Source organism: Stegostoma tigrinum, chromosome 32, assembly GCF_030684315.1.
Source record: "Stegostoma tigrinum isolate sSteTig4 chromosome 32, sSteTig4.hap1, whole genome shotgun sequence".
Taxonomy (NCBI): domain Eukaryota; kingdom Metazoa; phylum Chordata; class Chondrichthyes; order Orectolobiformes; family Stegostomatidae; genus Stegostoma; species Stegostoma tigrinum.
Window position 1 is genome coordinate 2,702,279 of NC_081385.1, and position 13,744 is coordinate 2,716,022.

The 13,744-nt window shown below is 47.3% G+C and overlaps 1 protein-coding gene across 5 annotated transcripts in view; it reads right to left on the bottom strand.

Annotated features, from left to right (window-relative positions):
• Window positions 1–13,744, bottom strand: part of nectin1b (nectin cell adhesion molecule 1b) — a 517,671-nt gene that overhangs the window by 95,211 nt on the left and 408,716 nt on the right. For 2 of the 5 annotated variants that reach the window (XM_059639108.1, XM_059639104.1), the window contains one exon: window positions 12,229–12,341. The exons of 2 other annotated variants lie outside the window; for them this stretch is intronic. In XM_059639108.1, the coding sequence (XP_059495091.1) occupies window positions 12,229–12,341 (113 nt within the window). Of the gene's footprint in view, window positions 1–12,154; window positions 12,342–13,744 lie in introns of all 5 variants that reach the window. One more of the 5 variants, XM_059639106.1, reaches the window with a different exon arrangement.

Genomic DNA, 13,744 nt, shown 5'->3' on the forward strand with positions numbered 1-13,744 from the left:
GAAAAGCTCCTGTGTGTCCTAGATAAGTATGTACCTGTCAGGCAGGGAGGAAGCTGTAGAGCACGGGAGCCGTGGTTTACGAAGGAGGTGGAATGTCTGGTCAAGAAGAAGAAGGCGGCTTATGTTAGGATGAGATGTGAGGGCTCAGTTAGGGTGCTTGAGGGTTACAAGGTAGCCAGGAAAGACCTAAAGAGAGAGCTCAGAAGAGCCAGGAGGAAACTTGAGAAGTTGATGGCAGATAGGATCAGGGTAAACCCTAAGGCTTTCTATCGGTATTTAAGGAATAAAAGAATGATGAAAGTAAGATTAGGGTCAATCAAGGATAGTAGTGGGAAGTTGTGTGTGGAGTCGGAGGAGACAGGGGAAGCAGTAAATGAATATTTTTCAGCAATATTCACTCTAGAAAATGACAATGTTGTCAAGGAGAAAACTGAGATACAGGCTACTAGACTAGGTGGGATTGAGGTTCACACGGAAGAGGTATTAGAAATCCTACAGAGTGTGAAGATAGATAAGTCCCCTGGGCCGGATGGGATTTATCCTAGGATCCTCTGGGAAGCCAGGGAGGAGATTGCCGAGCCTTTGGCATTGATCTTTAACTCGTCATTGTCTACAGGAATAGTGTCAGATGACTGGAGGATAGCAAATGTGGTTCCCCTGTTCAAGAAGGGGAGTAGAGACAACCCTGGTAATTATAGACCAGTGAGCCTTACTTCAGTTGTTGGTAAAGTGTTGGAAAAGGTTATAAGGGATAGGATTTATAATCATCTAGAAAAGAATAAATTGATTAGGGATAGTCAGCACGGTTTTGTGAAGGGAAGGTCGTGCCTCACAAACATTATTGAGTTCTTTGAGAAGGTGACCAAACAGGTAGATGAGAGTAAACCGGTTGATGTGGTGTATATGGATCTCAGCAAGGCGTTCGATAAGGTTCCTCACAGTAGGCTATTGTACAAAATGCGGAGGAATTGAATGGTGGGAGATATAGCAGTTTGGATCGGAAATTGGCTTGCTGAAAGAAGACAGAGGGTGGTAGTTGATGGGAAATATTCATCCTGGAGGCCAGTTACTAGTGGTGTACCACAAGGGTCGGTGTTGGGGCCACTGCTGTTTGTTATTTTTATAAAGGACCTGGAAGGATGGGTTAGTAAATTTGCAGATGGCAGTCAGGTCGGTGGAGTTGTGGATAGTGACGAAGGATGCTGTAGGTTGCAGAGAGACATAGATAAGCTGCAGAGCTGGGCTGAGAGGTGGCAAATGGAGTTTAATGCAGACAAGTGTGAGGTGATGCACTTTGGTAGGAGTAACCAGAAGGCAAAGTACAGGGCTAATGGTAAGATTAGTGTAGATGAGCAGAGAGATCTCAATGTCCATGTGCACAGATCCTTGAAAGTTGCCACCCAGGTTGACAGGGCTGTTAAGAAGGCATACGGTGTTTTAGCTTTTATTAATAGAAGGATCGAGTTCCGGAACCAAGAGGTTATGCTACAGCTGTACAAAACTCTGGTGCGGCTGCACTTGGAGTATTGTGTACAGTTCTGGTCACCGCATTATAAGAAGGATGTGGACGCTTTGGAAAGGGTGTAGAGGAGATTTACTAGGATGTTGCCTGGTATGGAGGGAAGGTCTTACAAGGAAAGGCTGAGGGACTTGAGGCTGTTTTCATCAGAGAGAAGAAGGTTGAGAGGTGACTTAATTGAAACATATAAAATAATCAGTGGGTTAGATAGGGTGGATAGGGAGAGCCTTTTTCCTAGGATGGTGACGGCGAGCACGAGGGCGCATAGCTTTAAATTGAGGGGTGAAAGATATAGGACAGATGTCAGAGGTAGTTTCTTTACTCAGAGAGTAGTAAGGGAATGGAACGCTTTGCCTGCAACGGTAGTAGATTCGCCAACTTTAGGTCGTCATTTAAGTCGTCATTGGATAAGCATACAGACGTACATGGAATAGTGTAGGTTAGATGGGCTTGAGATCGGTATGACAGGTCGGCACAACATCGAGGGCCGAAGGGCCTGTACTGTGCTGTTATGTTCCATATTCTATACCAGCATATCTCTGCTTCACAGTATATCCCAGTATACTAGTATATCTGTGTCCCAGTATACCAGTATATCTCTGCATCACACTATATCCCAGCATAACAGTATGTCTCTGCATCACAGTATATCGGTATATCCCAGTATATCTCTGTATCCCAGTATACTTCTGTATCCCAGTATTTCTCTGCATCTCAGTATATTTCTATATCCCAGTATATCTCTGTATCCCGGTATATTACTGTTTCCCAGTATATCTCTGTTTCCCAGTGTAAGCCAGTATACCAATGTATCTCTGAGTCCCAGTCCTGGAGGACTGGCGAAGTGCTAATGTTGTTCCCCTATTCAAGAAGGGAAATAGGGATAATCCAGGAAACTATAACCTGGTGACTCTTGCTTCAGTGGTTGTAAAGCTATTGGAGAGAATTCTTCGGGATAGGATTTACACACATTTGGAAAAGCATGACATAATTAGGGACAGTCAGCGTGGCTGTGTGCAGGGCTGGTCATGCCTTACTAAGTTGATTGCATTTTTCGAGGAGGTGACGAAGGTGACCAGTGAGGGTAGAGCAGTGGTTGTTGTTTAGATAGAATTTATTAAGGTTTTTGACAAGGTCCCTCATGGTGGGATCATCCAGCAGATTATATACAGAGGATCCACAGTGACTTGGCCGCATGGATTCAGAATTGTTTTGCACATAGCAGGCAGAGGGTAGAGGTGGAAGGGTGTTTTTCAGGCTGGAGGTCCATGAGTAGCCGTGTTCCAAAGGGATCCATACTGGGAGCTCTGCTGTTTGTGATATATATAAATGACTTGGATGAAAATGTAGATGGGTGGGTTAGTAAGTTTGCAGACAATACGAAGGTCAGTGGAGCTGTCAATAGTGTAGAAGGTTATCAAAGGAGAGAGCGAGATATAGATCAGTTGCAGATATGGGTGGAGAAATGGCAGACAGAGTTTAATCTGGGTAAGTGTGAGGTGCTGCATTTTGGGAGATCAAATGTTAAGGAAAAATATACAATTAATGGCAGGACCCCGAACAGCATTGATGTATAGGAGGGTCTTGTGTCCATAGCTCCCCGAAAGTAGCCACACTAGTAGACAGCATAGTGAAGAAGGCAATTGGCACACTTGCTTTTATTGGTCGGGGAACTGAGTATAAGAGTCAGGGTGTCCTGTCGCAGATTTATAAGACTTTGATTGGGCCACATTTAGCGTATTGTGATCAGGTCTGGTTGCCACATTACAGGAAGGATCTGGAGGCTTTGGAGACGGTGCAGAAGAGGTTTACCAGGATGCTGTTTGGATTAGAGGGTAAGAACTGTAAGGAAGGGCTAGAAAAGCTCAGGTTGTTTTCTCCGGAGCAGCGCAGGCTAAGGGGAGATTTGGTGGAAGTCTATACAATTATGAGATGCATAGATAGGGTTGACAGTCAGAATCTTTTTCCCAGGGTTGAAATGTCTAAAACTAGGAGGCATGTTTTTAAGGTGAGAGGGGGAAGTTTAAAGGAGATGTGAGGCATAAGTCTTTTACACAGACAGTGTGGAACGCGCTGCCAAGGATGGTGGTGGAGACAGATACATTCGGGTGTATCTCTGTATCCCAGTACCCCCAGTAATCTCTGTATCCCATTGCCTCCTGGTGTATCTCTGTATCCCAGTGCCCCCAGTAATCTCTGTATCCCAGTGCCTCCTAGTGCATCTCTGTATCTCAGCATATCTCTGTGCCCAGTGTACTCTGAGTCCCTGTGTATCTCAGTTCCCCCAGCGTATCTCAGTATCCCAGTGTATCTCAGTATCCCAGTGCATCTCTATATCTTAGTGAATCTCTGTGTCCCAGTGTATCTGTGTGTCCCAGTGTATCTGTGTGTCCCAGTGAATCTCTGTGTCCCAGTGTATCTGTGTGTCCCAGTGTATCTGTGTGTCCCAGTGAATCTCTGTGTCCCAGTGTATCTGTGTGTCCCAGTGTATCTGTGTGTCCCAACGAATCTGTGTGTCCCAATGAATCTGCGTGTCCCAGTGTATCTGCGTGTCCCAGTGTATCTGCGTGTCCCAGTGTATCTGTGTGTCCCAGTGAATCTCTGTGTTCCAGTGTATCTGTGTGTCCCAGTGTATCTGTGTGTCCCAGTGAATCTTTGTGTCCCAGTGTATCTGTGTGTCCCAGTGTATCTGTGTGTTCCGAGTATCTGTGTGTCCCAGTGTATCTGTGTGTCCCAGTGGATCTCTGTGTCCCAGTGTATCTGTGTGTCCCAGTGTATCTGTGTGTCCCGAGTATCTGTGTGTCCCAGTGTATCTGTGTGTCCCAGTGGATCTCTGTGTCCCAGTGTATCTGTGTGTCCCAGTGAATCTCTGTGTTCCAGTGTATCTGTGTGTCCCAGTGTATCTGTGTGTCCCAGTGAATCTTTGTGTCCCAGTGTATCTGTGTGTCCCAGTGTATCTGTGTGTCCCGAGTATCTGTGTGTCCCAGTGTATCTCTGTGTCCCAGTGAATCTCTGTGTCCCAGTGTATCTGTGTGTCCCAATGTATCTGTGTGTCCCAGTGAATCTCTGTGTGTCCCAGTGTATCTGTGTGTCCCAGTGTATCTGTGCGTCCCGAGTATCTGTGTGTCCCAGTGTATCTGTGTGTCTCGAGTATCTGTGTGTCCCAGTGTATCTGTGTGTCCCAGTGAATCTCTGTGTCCCAGTGAATCTCTGTGTCCCAGTGTTACTGTGTGTCCCAGTGAATCTCTGTGTCCCAGTGTATCTCTGTGTCCCAGTGAATCTCTGTGTCCCAGTGTATCCGTGTGTCGCAGTGTATCCGTGTGTCCCGGTGAATCTCTGTGTCCCAGTGAATCTCTGTGTCCCAGTGTATCCGTGTGTCCCAGTGTATCCGTGTGTCCCAGTGAATCTCTGTGTCCCAGTGTATCTGTGTGTCCCAGTGGATCTCTGTGTCCCAGTGAATCTCTGTGTCCCAGTGTATCTGTGTGTCCCAGTGTATCTGTGTGTCCCAACGAATCTGTGTGTCCCAATGAATCTGCGTGTCCCAGTGTATCTGCGTGTCCCAGTGTATCTGCGTGTCCCAGTGTATCTGTGTGTCCCAGTGAATCTCTGTGTTCCAGTGTATCTGTGTGTCCCAGTGTATCTGTGTGTCCCAGTGAATCTTTGTGTCCCAGTGTATCTGTGTGTCCCAGTGTATCTGTGTGTTCCGAGTATCTGTGTGTCCCAGTGTATCTGTGTGTCCCAGTGGATCTCTGTGTCCCAGTGTATCTGTGTGTCCCAGTGTATCTGTGTGTCCCGAGTATCTGTGTGTCCCAGTGTATCTGTGTGTCCCAGTGGATCTCTGTGTCCCAGTGTATCTGTGTGTCCCAGTGAATCTCTGTGTTCCAGTGTATCTGTGTGTCCCAGTGTATCTGTGTGTCCCAGTGAATCTTTGTGTCCCAGTGTATCTGTGTGTCCCAGTGTATCTGTGTGTCCCGAGTATCTGTGTGTCCCAGTGTATCTCTGTGTCCCAGTGAATCTCTGTGTCCCAGTGTATCTGTGTGTCCCAATGTATCTGTGTGTCCCAGTGAATCTCTGTGTGTCCCAGTGTATCTGTGTGTCCCAGTGTATCTGTGCGTCCCGAGTATCTGTGTGTCCCAGTGTATCTGTGTGTCTCGAGTATCTGTGTGTCCCAGTGTATCTGTGTGTCCCAGTGAATCTCTGTGTCCCAGTGAATCTCTGTGTCCCAGTGTTACTGTGTGTCCCAGTGAATCTCTGTGTCCCAGTGTATCTCTGTGTCCCAGTGAATCTCTGTGTCCCAGTGTATCCGTGTGTCGCAGTGTATCCGTGTGTCCCGGTGAATCTCTGTGTCCCAGTGAATCTCTGTGTCCCAGTGTATCCGTGTGTCCCAGTGTATCCGTGTGTCCCAGTGAATCTCTGTGTCCCAGTGTATCTGTGTGTCCCAGTGGATCTCTGTGTCCCAGTGAATCTCTGTGTCCCAGTGAATCTCTGTGTCCCAGTGTTACTGTGTGTCCCAGTGAATCTCTGTGTCCCAGTGTATCTCTGTGTCCCAGTGAATCTCTGTGTCCCAGTGTATCCGTGTGTCCCAGTGTATCCGTGTGTCCCAGTGAATCTCTGTGTCCCAGTGAATCTCTGTGTCCCAGTGTTACTGTGTGTCCCAGTGAATCTCTGTGTCCCAGTGTATCTCTGTGTCCCAGTGAATCTCTGTGTCCCAGTGTATCCGTGTGTCCCAGTGTATCCGTGTGTCCCAGTGAATCTCTGTGTCCCAGTGAATCTCTGTGTCCCAGTGTTAGTGTGTGTCCCAGTGTATCCGTGTGTCCCAGTGTATCCGTGTGTCCCAGTGAATCTCTGTGTCCCAGTGTATCTGTGTGTCCCAGTGGATCTCTGTGTCCCAGTGTATCTGTGTGTCCCAGTGTATCTGTGTGTCCCGAGTATCTGTGTGTCCCAGTGTATCTCTGTGTCCCAGTGAATCTCTGTGTCCCAGTGTATCTGTGTGTCCCAGTGTATCTGTGTGTCCCAATGTATCTGTGTGTCCCAGTGAATCTCTGTGTGTCCCAGTGTATCTGTGTGTCCCAGTGTATCTGTGCGTCCCGAGTATCTGTGTGTCCCAGTGTATCTGTGTGTCTCGAGTATCTGTGTGTCCCAGTGTATCCGTGTGTCCCAGTGAATCTCTGTGTCCCAGTGAATCTCTGTGTCCCAGTGTTACTGTGTGTCCCAGTGAATCTCTGTGTCCCAGTGAATCTCTGTGTCCCAGTGAATCTCTGTGTCCCAGTGTATCTGTGTGTCCCAGTGTATCCGTGTGTCCCAGTGAATCTCTGTGTCCCAGTGAATCTCTGTGTCCCAGTGTATCCGTGTGTCCCAGTGTATCCGTGTGTCCCAGTGAATCTCTGTGTCCCAGTGTATCCGTGTGTCCCAGTGAATCTCTGTGTCCCAGTGTATCCGTGTGTCCCAGTGTATCCGTGTGTCCCAGTGAATCTCTGTGTCCCAGTGTATCCGTGTGTCCCAGTGAATCTCTGTGTCCCAGTGAATCTCTGTGTCCCAGTGAATCTCTGTGTCCCAGTGTATCTGTGTGTCCCAGTGCTTGTTGATATGCCTCTGTATCCATCTGTTTTCTTGGTGCCAGCCAAGGGCAACTTGTGCCTGTTTCCTGGCAGAGACTGGTGACAAATTGCAGGGCAGGTCTGATGCAGCCACATTCCTGATAACGAATCACTCTTGGCGTTTGGGAGCCTGCCTGCTTGCCTGGTTGATCGGTGTGGGTTAGGAGGAGAGGGAGAAGAGGTAGGGAGAACCAACAGGTCCCAGTGAGGATTGGCTAATGGCGTGCGGGTGTGGCTAACGGCTGTCTTTCTCCAGGGCACTGAATTCAGCAGTTCTCAGTGTGTTAACTGACCAAGCTGAGCAGAATGCAGTCATTCACACGTCAGGAGGATGCTGGAGTAATTCCCATTCAGAGCCAGGGCTAGACACCATTCTGTAGGCATGTACGATTAAGAGGGGGGGTCTGCTGTAACTGTCGTCACAATGAGTCAGTATTGTGTACATCCCCTATATCAATGGACCAGGCTTATTTAAAGGAGTGGTATCTGCTGTGACAGTGTGTTAACAAATGGTCTTTCACCACTAGGAGCTTTATAAGATAGAGGGACAGCATTATCTTCTCTTTATCACTTGTAGTGGCCTTCTGGGTTGATCAAGATTGGGAATAATTGTTATAGCCTCTACCACCCAGAAGGGCAGCAGATATCAATATCAATGGACCAGGGTATTAGTTGCTGATCTTAAATATGGCAAAGATTATAAATCAGTCAATGAACTCCAACACCTAGAAACAGAAAGAGGTAGGTAAACATATGAAATGACAATTATGCAGCAACAGGGTGATCCTGTCTGGTGTCTGTTTCTGTAACACACAACTAGTCCATCTATTTTTAACCAGGCATTAACCTGCATGCCAGCTGGTGAGGGATCAGTGCTTTATCAGTGAGGTTTGAGTGATACAAAGGCTGAGAACTCCTTTAAGGGTCTTTGCAGATATTGGACCAAAATCCCAAAACATTTAAGAGTTCAAAGCATTCTCTCTGTCTCACTTCCACCAGAAATTGATTTCTTTTCTGATTTGAAATGAAAACTGATGGTCCTGGATCACGGGTTATCCAGCTGTTCCAATGGATCTGCTGCTACATGGGGAACCCTACAGCCCAAACCAGTCCCACCGTTTCCTGAGCAGTTAGTAACTCTCCTGAAGAATCAACTCCAGTGACACTTGAGAAGATGCTCAAAGGGTCAACCGTTCCTTTGCTATTTCTGTCCAATTCTTGTCTTCACTTTTAGATAAGCTCATGAATATGCAAGGAATGGAGGGACACAGGTGAGGGGCAGGCAGAAGGGATTAGTTTAATTTGACACCAGGTTCAGCACAACATTATGAGCCACGGGGCCTGCCTGTTCCTGTGCTGCACTGCTCTATGTTCTATGTTGTAATTCCAATCTCTCTGGGTTACAGCTCAGTGCCATCACAATGCTCATGGTCTGATTTCCCAGGGACACTATGGAAACCTGCAGCCAATCGCCACAAGGGCACCAGTTGTTTATGGGATCGTACTTTGTAGTTGTGCTGACTTGGAGGAATGGTGCCATGTGGTTGCTCAGTGTAACCAATCTCAGCAGCTCAGAGAGTACCAGCTTCCCCACGAGCCATCATACACAGCCTCAGCTGCTCAAACATTTTTCACTTGTTTTGCAAACTTATGTCTGCCTCTTAGTCAAAGAAACAAAGAAACCTACAGCACAGCAACAGGCCCTTCGGCCCACCAAGCCTGCACCGATCAAGATCCTCTGTCTAGATCCTAGTCCTTGTGGGTTGAGACTGTGAGCTTCACTGTGATAACTCCCTGTAGTTATCCCCATCCTCGTCAACATGGCTAACCTTTCCCTTTCTGTTCCCTCTATCACTACTCTCCCTAGCCTTGTCTTTGTCTGTCCTTGAAGCTACACTGAGCTGACACTGGAATAGTAGGAATAACTAACAGTACAAAACCTGCTACACTCTACTGAATTCAGTCATGTTCAAGTCTTTGCACAGTAGAGGAATGCTATCAGGCAAAATGCCCTTTGAAAATAGCTTCTCTGTATCCCTTCCCCAACATAGTTCACTGAGAATGCTGTGACATGTTAAAATATATTTTAGTTCATTGCTCTGTGGTGAGAGTGGTCTTCCTGGGGAAAGTGAACTTTCTAGAAGCGCTGTGAACAGGGAGGAATAAAGTCAACATCCTGGTGCCTATCACTGGACACACAATCCCACCTGCAAAGTGAAACTGTGAATGAATGCGAGTGTGAGCCAAGTCCCACACTCCATCAGCTGACTGTGAACGGACAGGAGTCGGGGAGAGGAAGGAGGGGAGGAGCCACCATTGTGATAGAGTGTTGCTCAACCAAGAGGCCTGGGGCTGAAGGTGCACAGTTCCTTGAAAGTGGAATCACAGGTAGATGGAATAGTGAAGAAGGTGTTTGGTACACTTGCCTTTATTGGTCAGAGGACTGAGTACAGGAGTTGGGAGGTCATGTTATGGCTGTATAGGTCATTGGTAAGGCCACTTTTGGGATCCCGTGTTCAGTTCTGGTTCCCTGCTATAGGAAGGATATCATTAAACTTGAAAGGGTTCAGGAAAGATTTACAAGGATTTTGCCGGGATTGGAGGGTTTGAGCTACAGGGAGAGGCTGAATAGACTGGGGCTGTTTTCCCTGGACCGTCAGAGGCTGAGGGGTGACCTTATAGAGGTTTATAAAATCATGAGGGGCGTGGATGGGGTGAATAGCCAAGGACATTTACCCTGGGTGGGGGAGTTCAAAACTAGAGGAGATCGGTTTAAAGTGAGAGGGGGAAAGATTTAAAAGGGACCTAAGGGGCAACTTTTCCACACAGAGGGTGGTGTGTGTATGGAATGAGCTGCCAGGGGAAGTGGTGGAGGCTGGTACAGTTACAACATTTAAAAGGCATCTGGATGGGGACATGGATAGGAAGGGTTTACGGGAATAGGGGCTAAGTGCTGGCAATTGGGACTAGTCAGATGGCAAGCATGGATGAGTTGGACCGAAGGGTCTGTTTCTATGCTGTACATTTCTATGACCGTATGACTGTGTGATTGCTGCTCACTTGCAGTTCATTGTGTAACTATCTGGGTTAATCTCCATTGATCTATCAAGCTGCTCACTCACTCTCAACTGTTTCCCAGGGTCAAAGTCTTGGTCCATCAGACTGTGTCACAAGATAATAAAACATCGGAGAAGAAGAACTAGGCCATTCAGCCCATTAAGCCTGCTTCACCATTCAATGAGATCACGGCTGATCTGTTAATCCTTAAACCTACTTCCTTACCTCTTCCCCACTTGATTCCCTCCTCCTTACTAATTAAAAGCCTGTCCAACTCAGCCTAGAATATACAGAAAGGCCCAGCCAAGATAGCCCACTGTGTTAAAGAATTCCACAGATTCACTCCTCTCTGGGAGTAGAAGTTCCTCCTCATCCCTGGGTTTAATGGGAAACCCCTGATTCTAAGATGATACCCTCTGGTCATAGCCTCTCCCACAAGGAGGGACAGCTTCTCCACATCTATCCTGAGAAACCCACCAAGAATCTTGTATGTGTCAATAGAGTCACCTCTCATTCTGCTAAATTCCATTGAGTGAAGGCCCAGTCAACTCAATTTCCCATCATAAGACATTCTCTTTTTGCTGTAAACAGCTGAGTGAACCTTCTCTGGACTGCCTCCAAAGCCAGTCAATCTTTCCTTCGGTGAGTGGCCCAAAGCTTGGGTACTTTCCTTTCATGCACGGGTATCTCACTGGTAAGGCTGGCATTTAAAATCTTTTAACTCATCTATCCATGCAATATGGGCATCACCATTGGAGGCCAGCCCTTTCTGCCCATTCATAACCATCCAGGAGTACAACAACAAAGATACAAAGAAACCTACAGCACAGGAACAGGCCCATTCGACCCTCCAAGCCTGCGCTGATCAAGATCCTCTGTCTAACCTGTCATCTATTTTCTAACGGTCTGTGTCCATTTGCTCCCTGCCCACCCATGTACCTGTCCAAATATATCTTAAAAGACACTAATGTGTCTGCGTCTACCACCTCCGCTGGCAACGTGTTCCAGGTGCCCACCACCCTCTGTGTAAAGAACTTTCTACACATATCTCCCTTAAACATTCCTCCTCTCACTTTGAACTCATGACCCCTTGTAATTGAGTCCCCCACTCTGGGAAAAAGCTTCTTGCTATCCACCCTGTCTATACCCCTCATGATTTTGTAGACCTTAATCAGGTCCCCCCTCAATCTCCGTCTTTCTAATGAAAATAATCCTAATCTATTCAACCTCTCTTCATAGCTAGCACCCTCCATACCAGACAACATCCTGGTGAACCTCCTCTGCACCCTCTCCAAAGCATCCACATCCTTTTTGTAATGTGGCGACCAGAACTGTACACAGTATTCCAAATGTGACCGAACCAAAGTCCTATACAACTGCAACATGACCTGCCAACTCTTGTACTCAGTACCCTGCCCAATGAAGGAAAGCATGCCATATGCTTTCTTGATCACCCTATTGGCCTTCAGGGAACAATGGACCTGAACACCCCGATCTCTCTGTTCATCAATTTTCCCTAGGACTTTTCCATTTAAAAGAGTAGGTGAAGTCTGCCTGGCCCCACGATCAGCTTTATCCCCAGCCCCTCCCCTCACCCCTACACCCCATCCCCGCAAGACGGAGACCTTAACGCAAGCCACTTCAGTGAAATGGGAATTTGGAGTGGTCATTCTGCACCAGACCCCTTCACAGAGGATATTATTCTTGCAACAATCCAGCAACAGACACTTACAGAAACACTGGCATTCATTGTGTGGCATGCTGTGGGGAATACAATCAGAGCAGCGACGGTGCAGGATGTTCATTAGGACACATCATTGCAGCACATTCAGGTGCTCCCTGGCTAGGTGGGAGTAACTATTGTCCTGCTGTGCATGCACTAGGAGCTCATCCAAAGCTGGGAGCATTTCACAAAGCGCTCAGCGTGCATGGGTGCGCAGATTACACAAAAGGGTCAAGAGGAGGGAGTGCAGAAGTGTACCTGGAGGTGATAGATCTGAGGGGAAAGCCTGCAAAGGCATGCTTTAGCGTAAGTTAGGCTGGATAGTTGCATACTCGACAAGATCTCCACCAGCGTGAATGGAAGTCCGAGGGCTGGTGTGTGAAGAGGCCAGGGCAGCTGTGTCGAGCTCGGCGTATTGGATGTCATAGTCCTTGGCGTCAGTGGTCTAGAGTGACAGGAAGCAGAGAGAGAGAGAGAGATAGAGAGAGGGAGAGCATTCAAGGAAAGAGAGGTAAAAATGAAAAAAATAGAACTTGTGCAGAAATTTTAAAAAATGCAAACAATCTGCCAATGAGTGTAATAATTATAAAATACAAGCTGGCACTAGGCTCAGGTTTCAGGTAATCAGCCAATAGTCACTTTGTAATATCAGAAAACTAACAAGTTCAAATCTGACCATTACTGTGTGATTGAAAAGAAACAAGATCCTACTGGGATAATAAAATGTGAGGCTGGATGAACACAGCAGGCCAAGCAGCATCTCAGGAGCACAAAAGCTGACGTTTCGGGCCTAGACCCTTCATCAGACCCTTCATCTGATGAAGGGTCTAGGCCCGAAACGTCAGCTTTTGTGCTCCTGAGATGCTGCTTGGCCTGCTGTGTTCATCCAGCCTCACATTTTATTATCTTGGAATCTCCAGCATCTGCAGTTCCCATTATCCAAGATCCTACTGGGAATGGTTACACTGCATTGATTTAGCACCACTCATCACTGTCTGCTGGTGCCATCAGGAGTCTGTTTTATTCACAGCCGCCACTGCTTTATCGCCCTGTCCCTCCCTGCCCCTTGAGAAGGTGGTGGTGAGCTGCTTTCTTGAACTGCTGTAGTCCACGTGTTTCAGATTGACCCACAATGCCGTTAGGGACAGAGTTCCAAGATTTTGACTGTTTTGAAGGAACAGTGATATATTTCCAAGTCAGAATGGTGAGTGGTTTGGGGGGGAGCTTGCGGGGTTGGGTGGGGGGGGGTGTTCTCATGTATCTGCTGCCCCTGTCCTTCTAGATGGAAGTGGTTGTGGGTTTGGATGATGCTGTCACAGGGACCTTGGTGAGTTATTCTGGTGCATCTTGTAAGTGATATACACACCGTTACCATTCTGCGTTTGTGGTGGATGAATTCCAAAGAAAGCAGCTGAATTTATGTATTATTTTTCATGGACTCAGGATCTCATACAGCACTTCTAAACTGTGGGAAACACAGCAGGACCCCATACGTAACTATTACAGAATCACTGGTTCTAACCCTGGCCCTGAACAGATTAGGGTATTCCACCCAAATGTATAACCCAGGCCATGGCATGAGTAAAATAACCAGAATCACACTGAAAGTCAGGAGGAAACCCCTGTCTCTCTGATGGGAGATTCTTTCTCAGTCTTTGGTGCCTGCTTATGGTTTATGTGAAGTAATTCTGTACCACAAGCAGTGTTCCAGGGACCCCTGTACCAGGACCATTGACTGTACCAGAAGCCCTGTACCAGGAGCATTAACTGTACTGGGAGCTCTGTACCAGGACCATTGACTGTACCAGGAACCCTGTACCAGGAGCATTAACTGTACCAGGAGCCCTG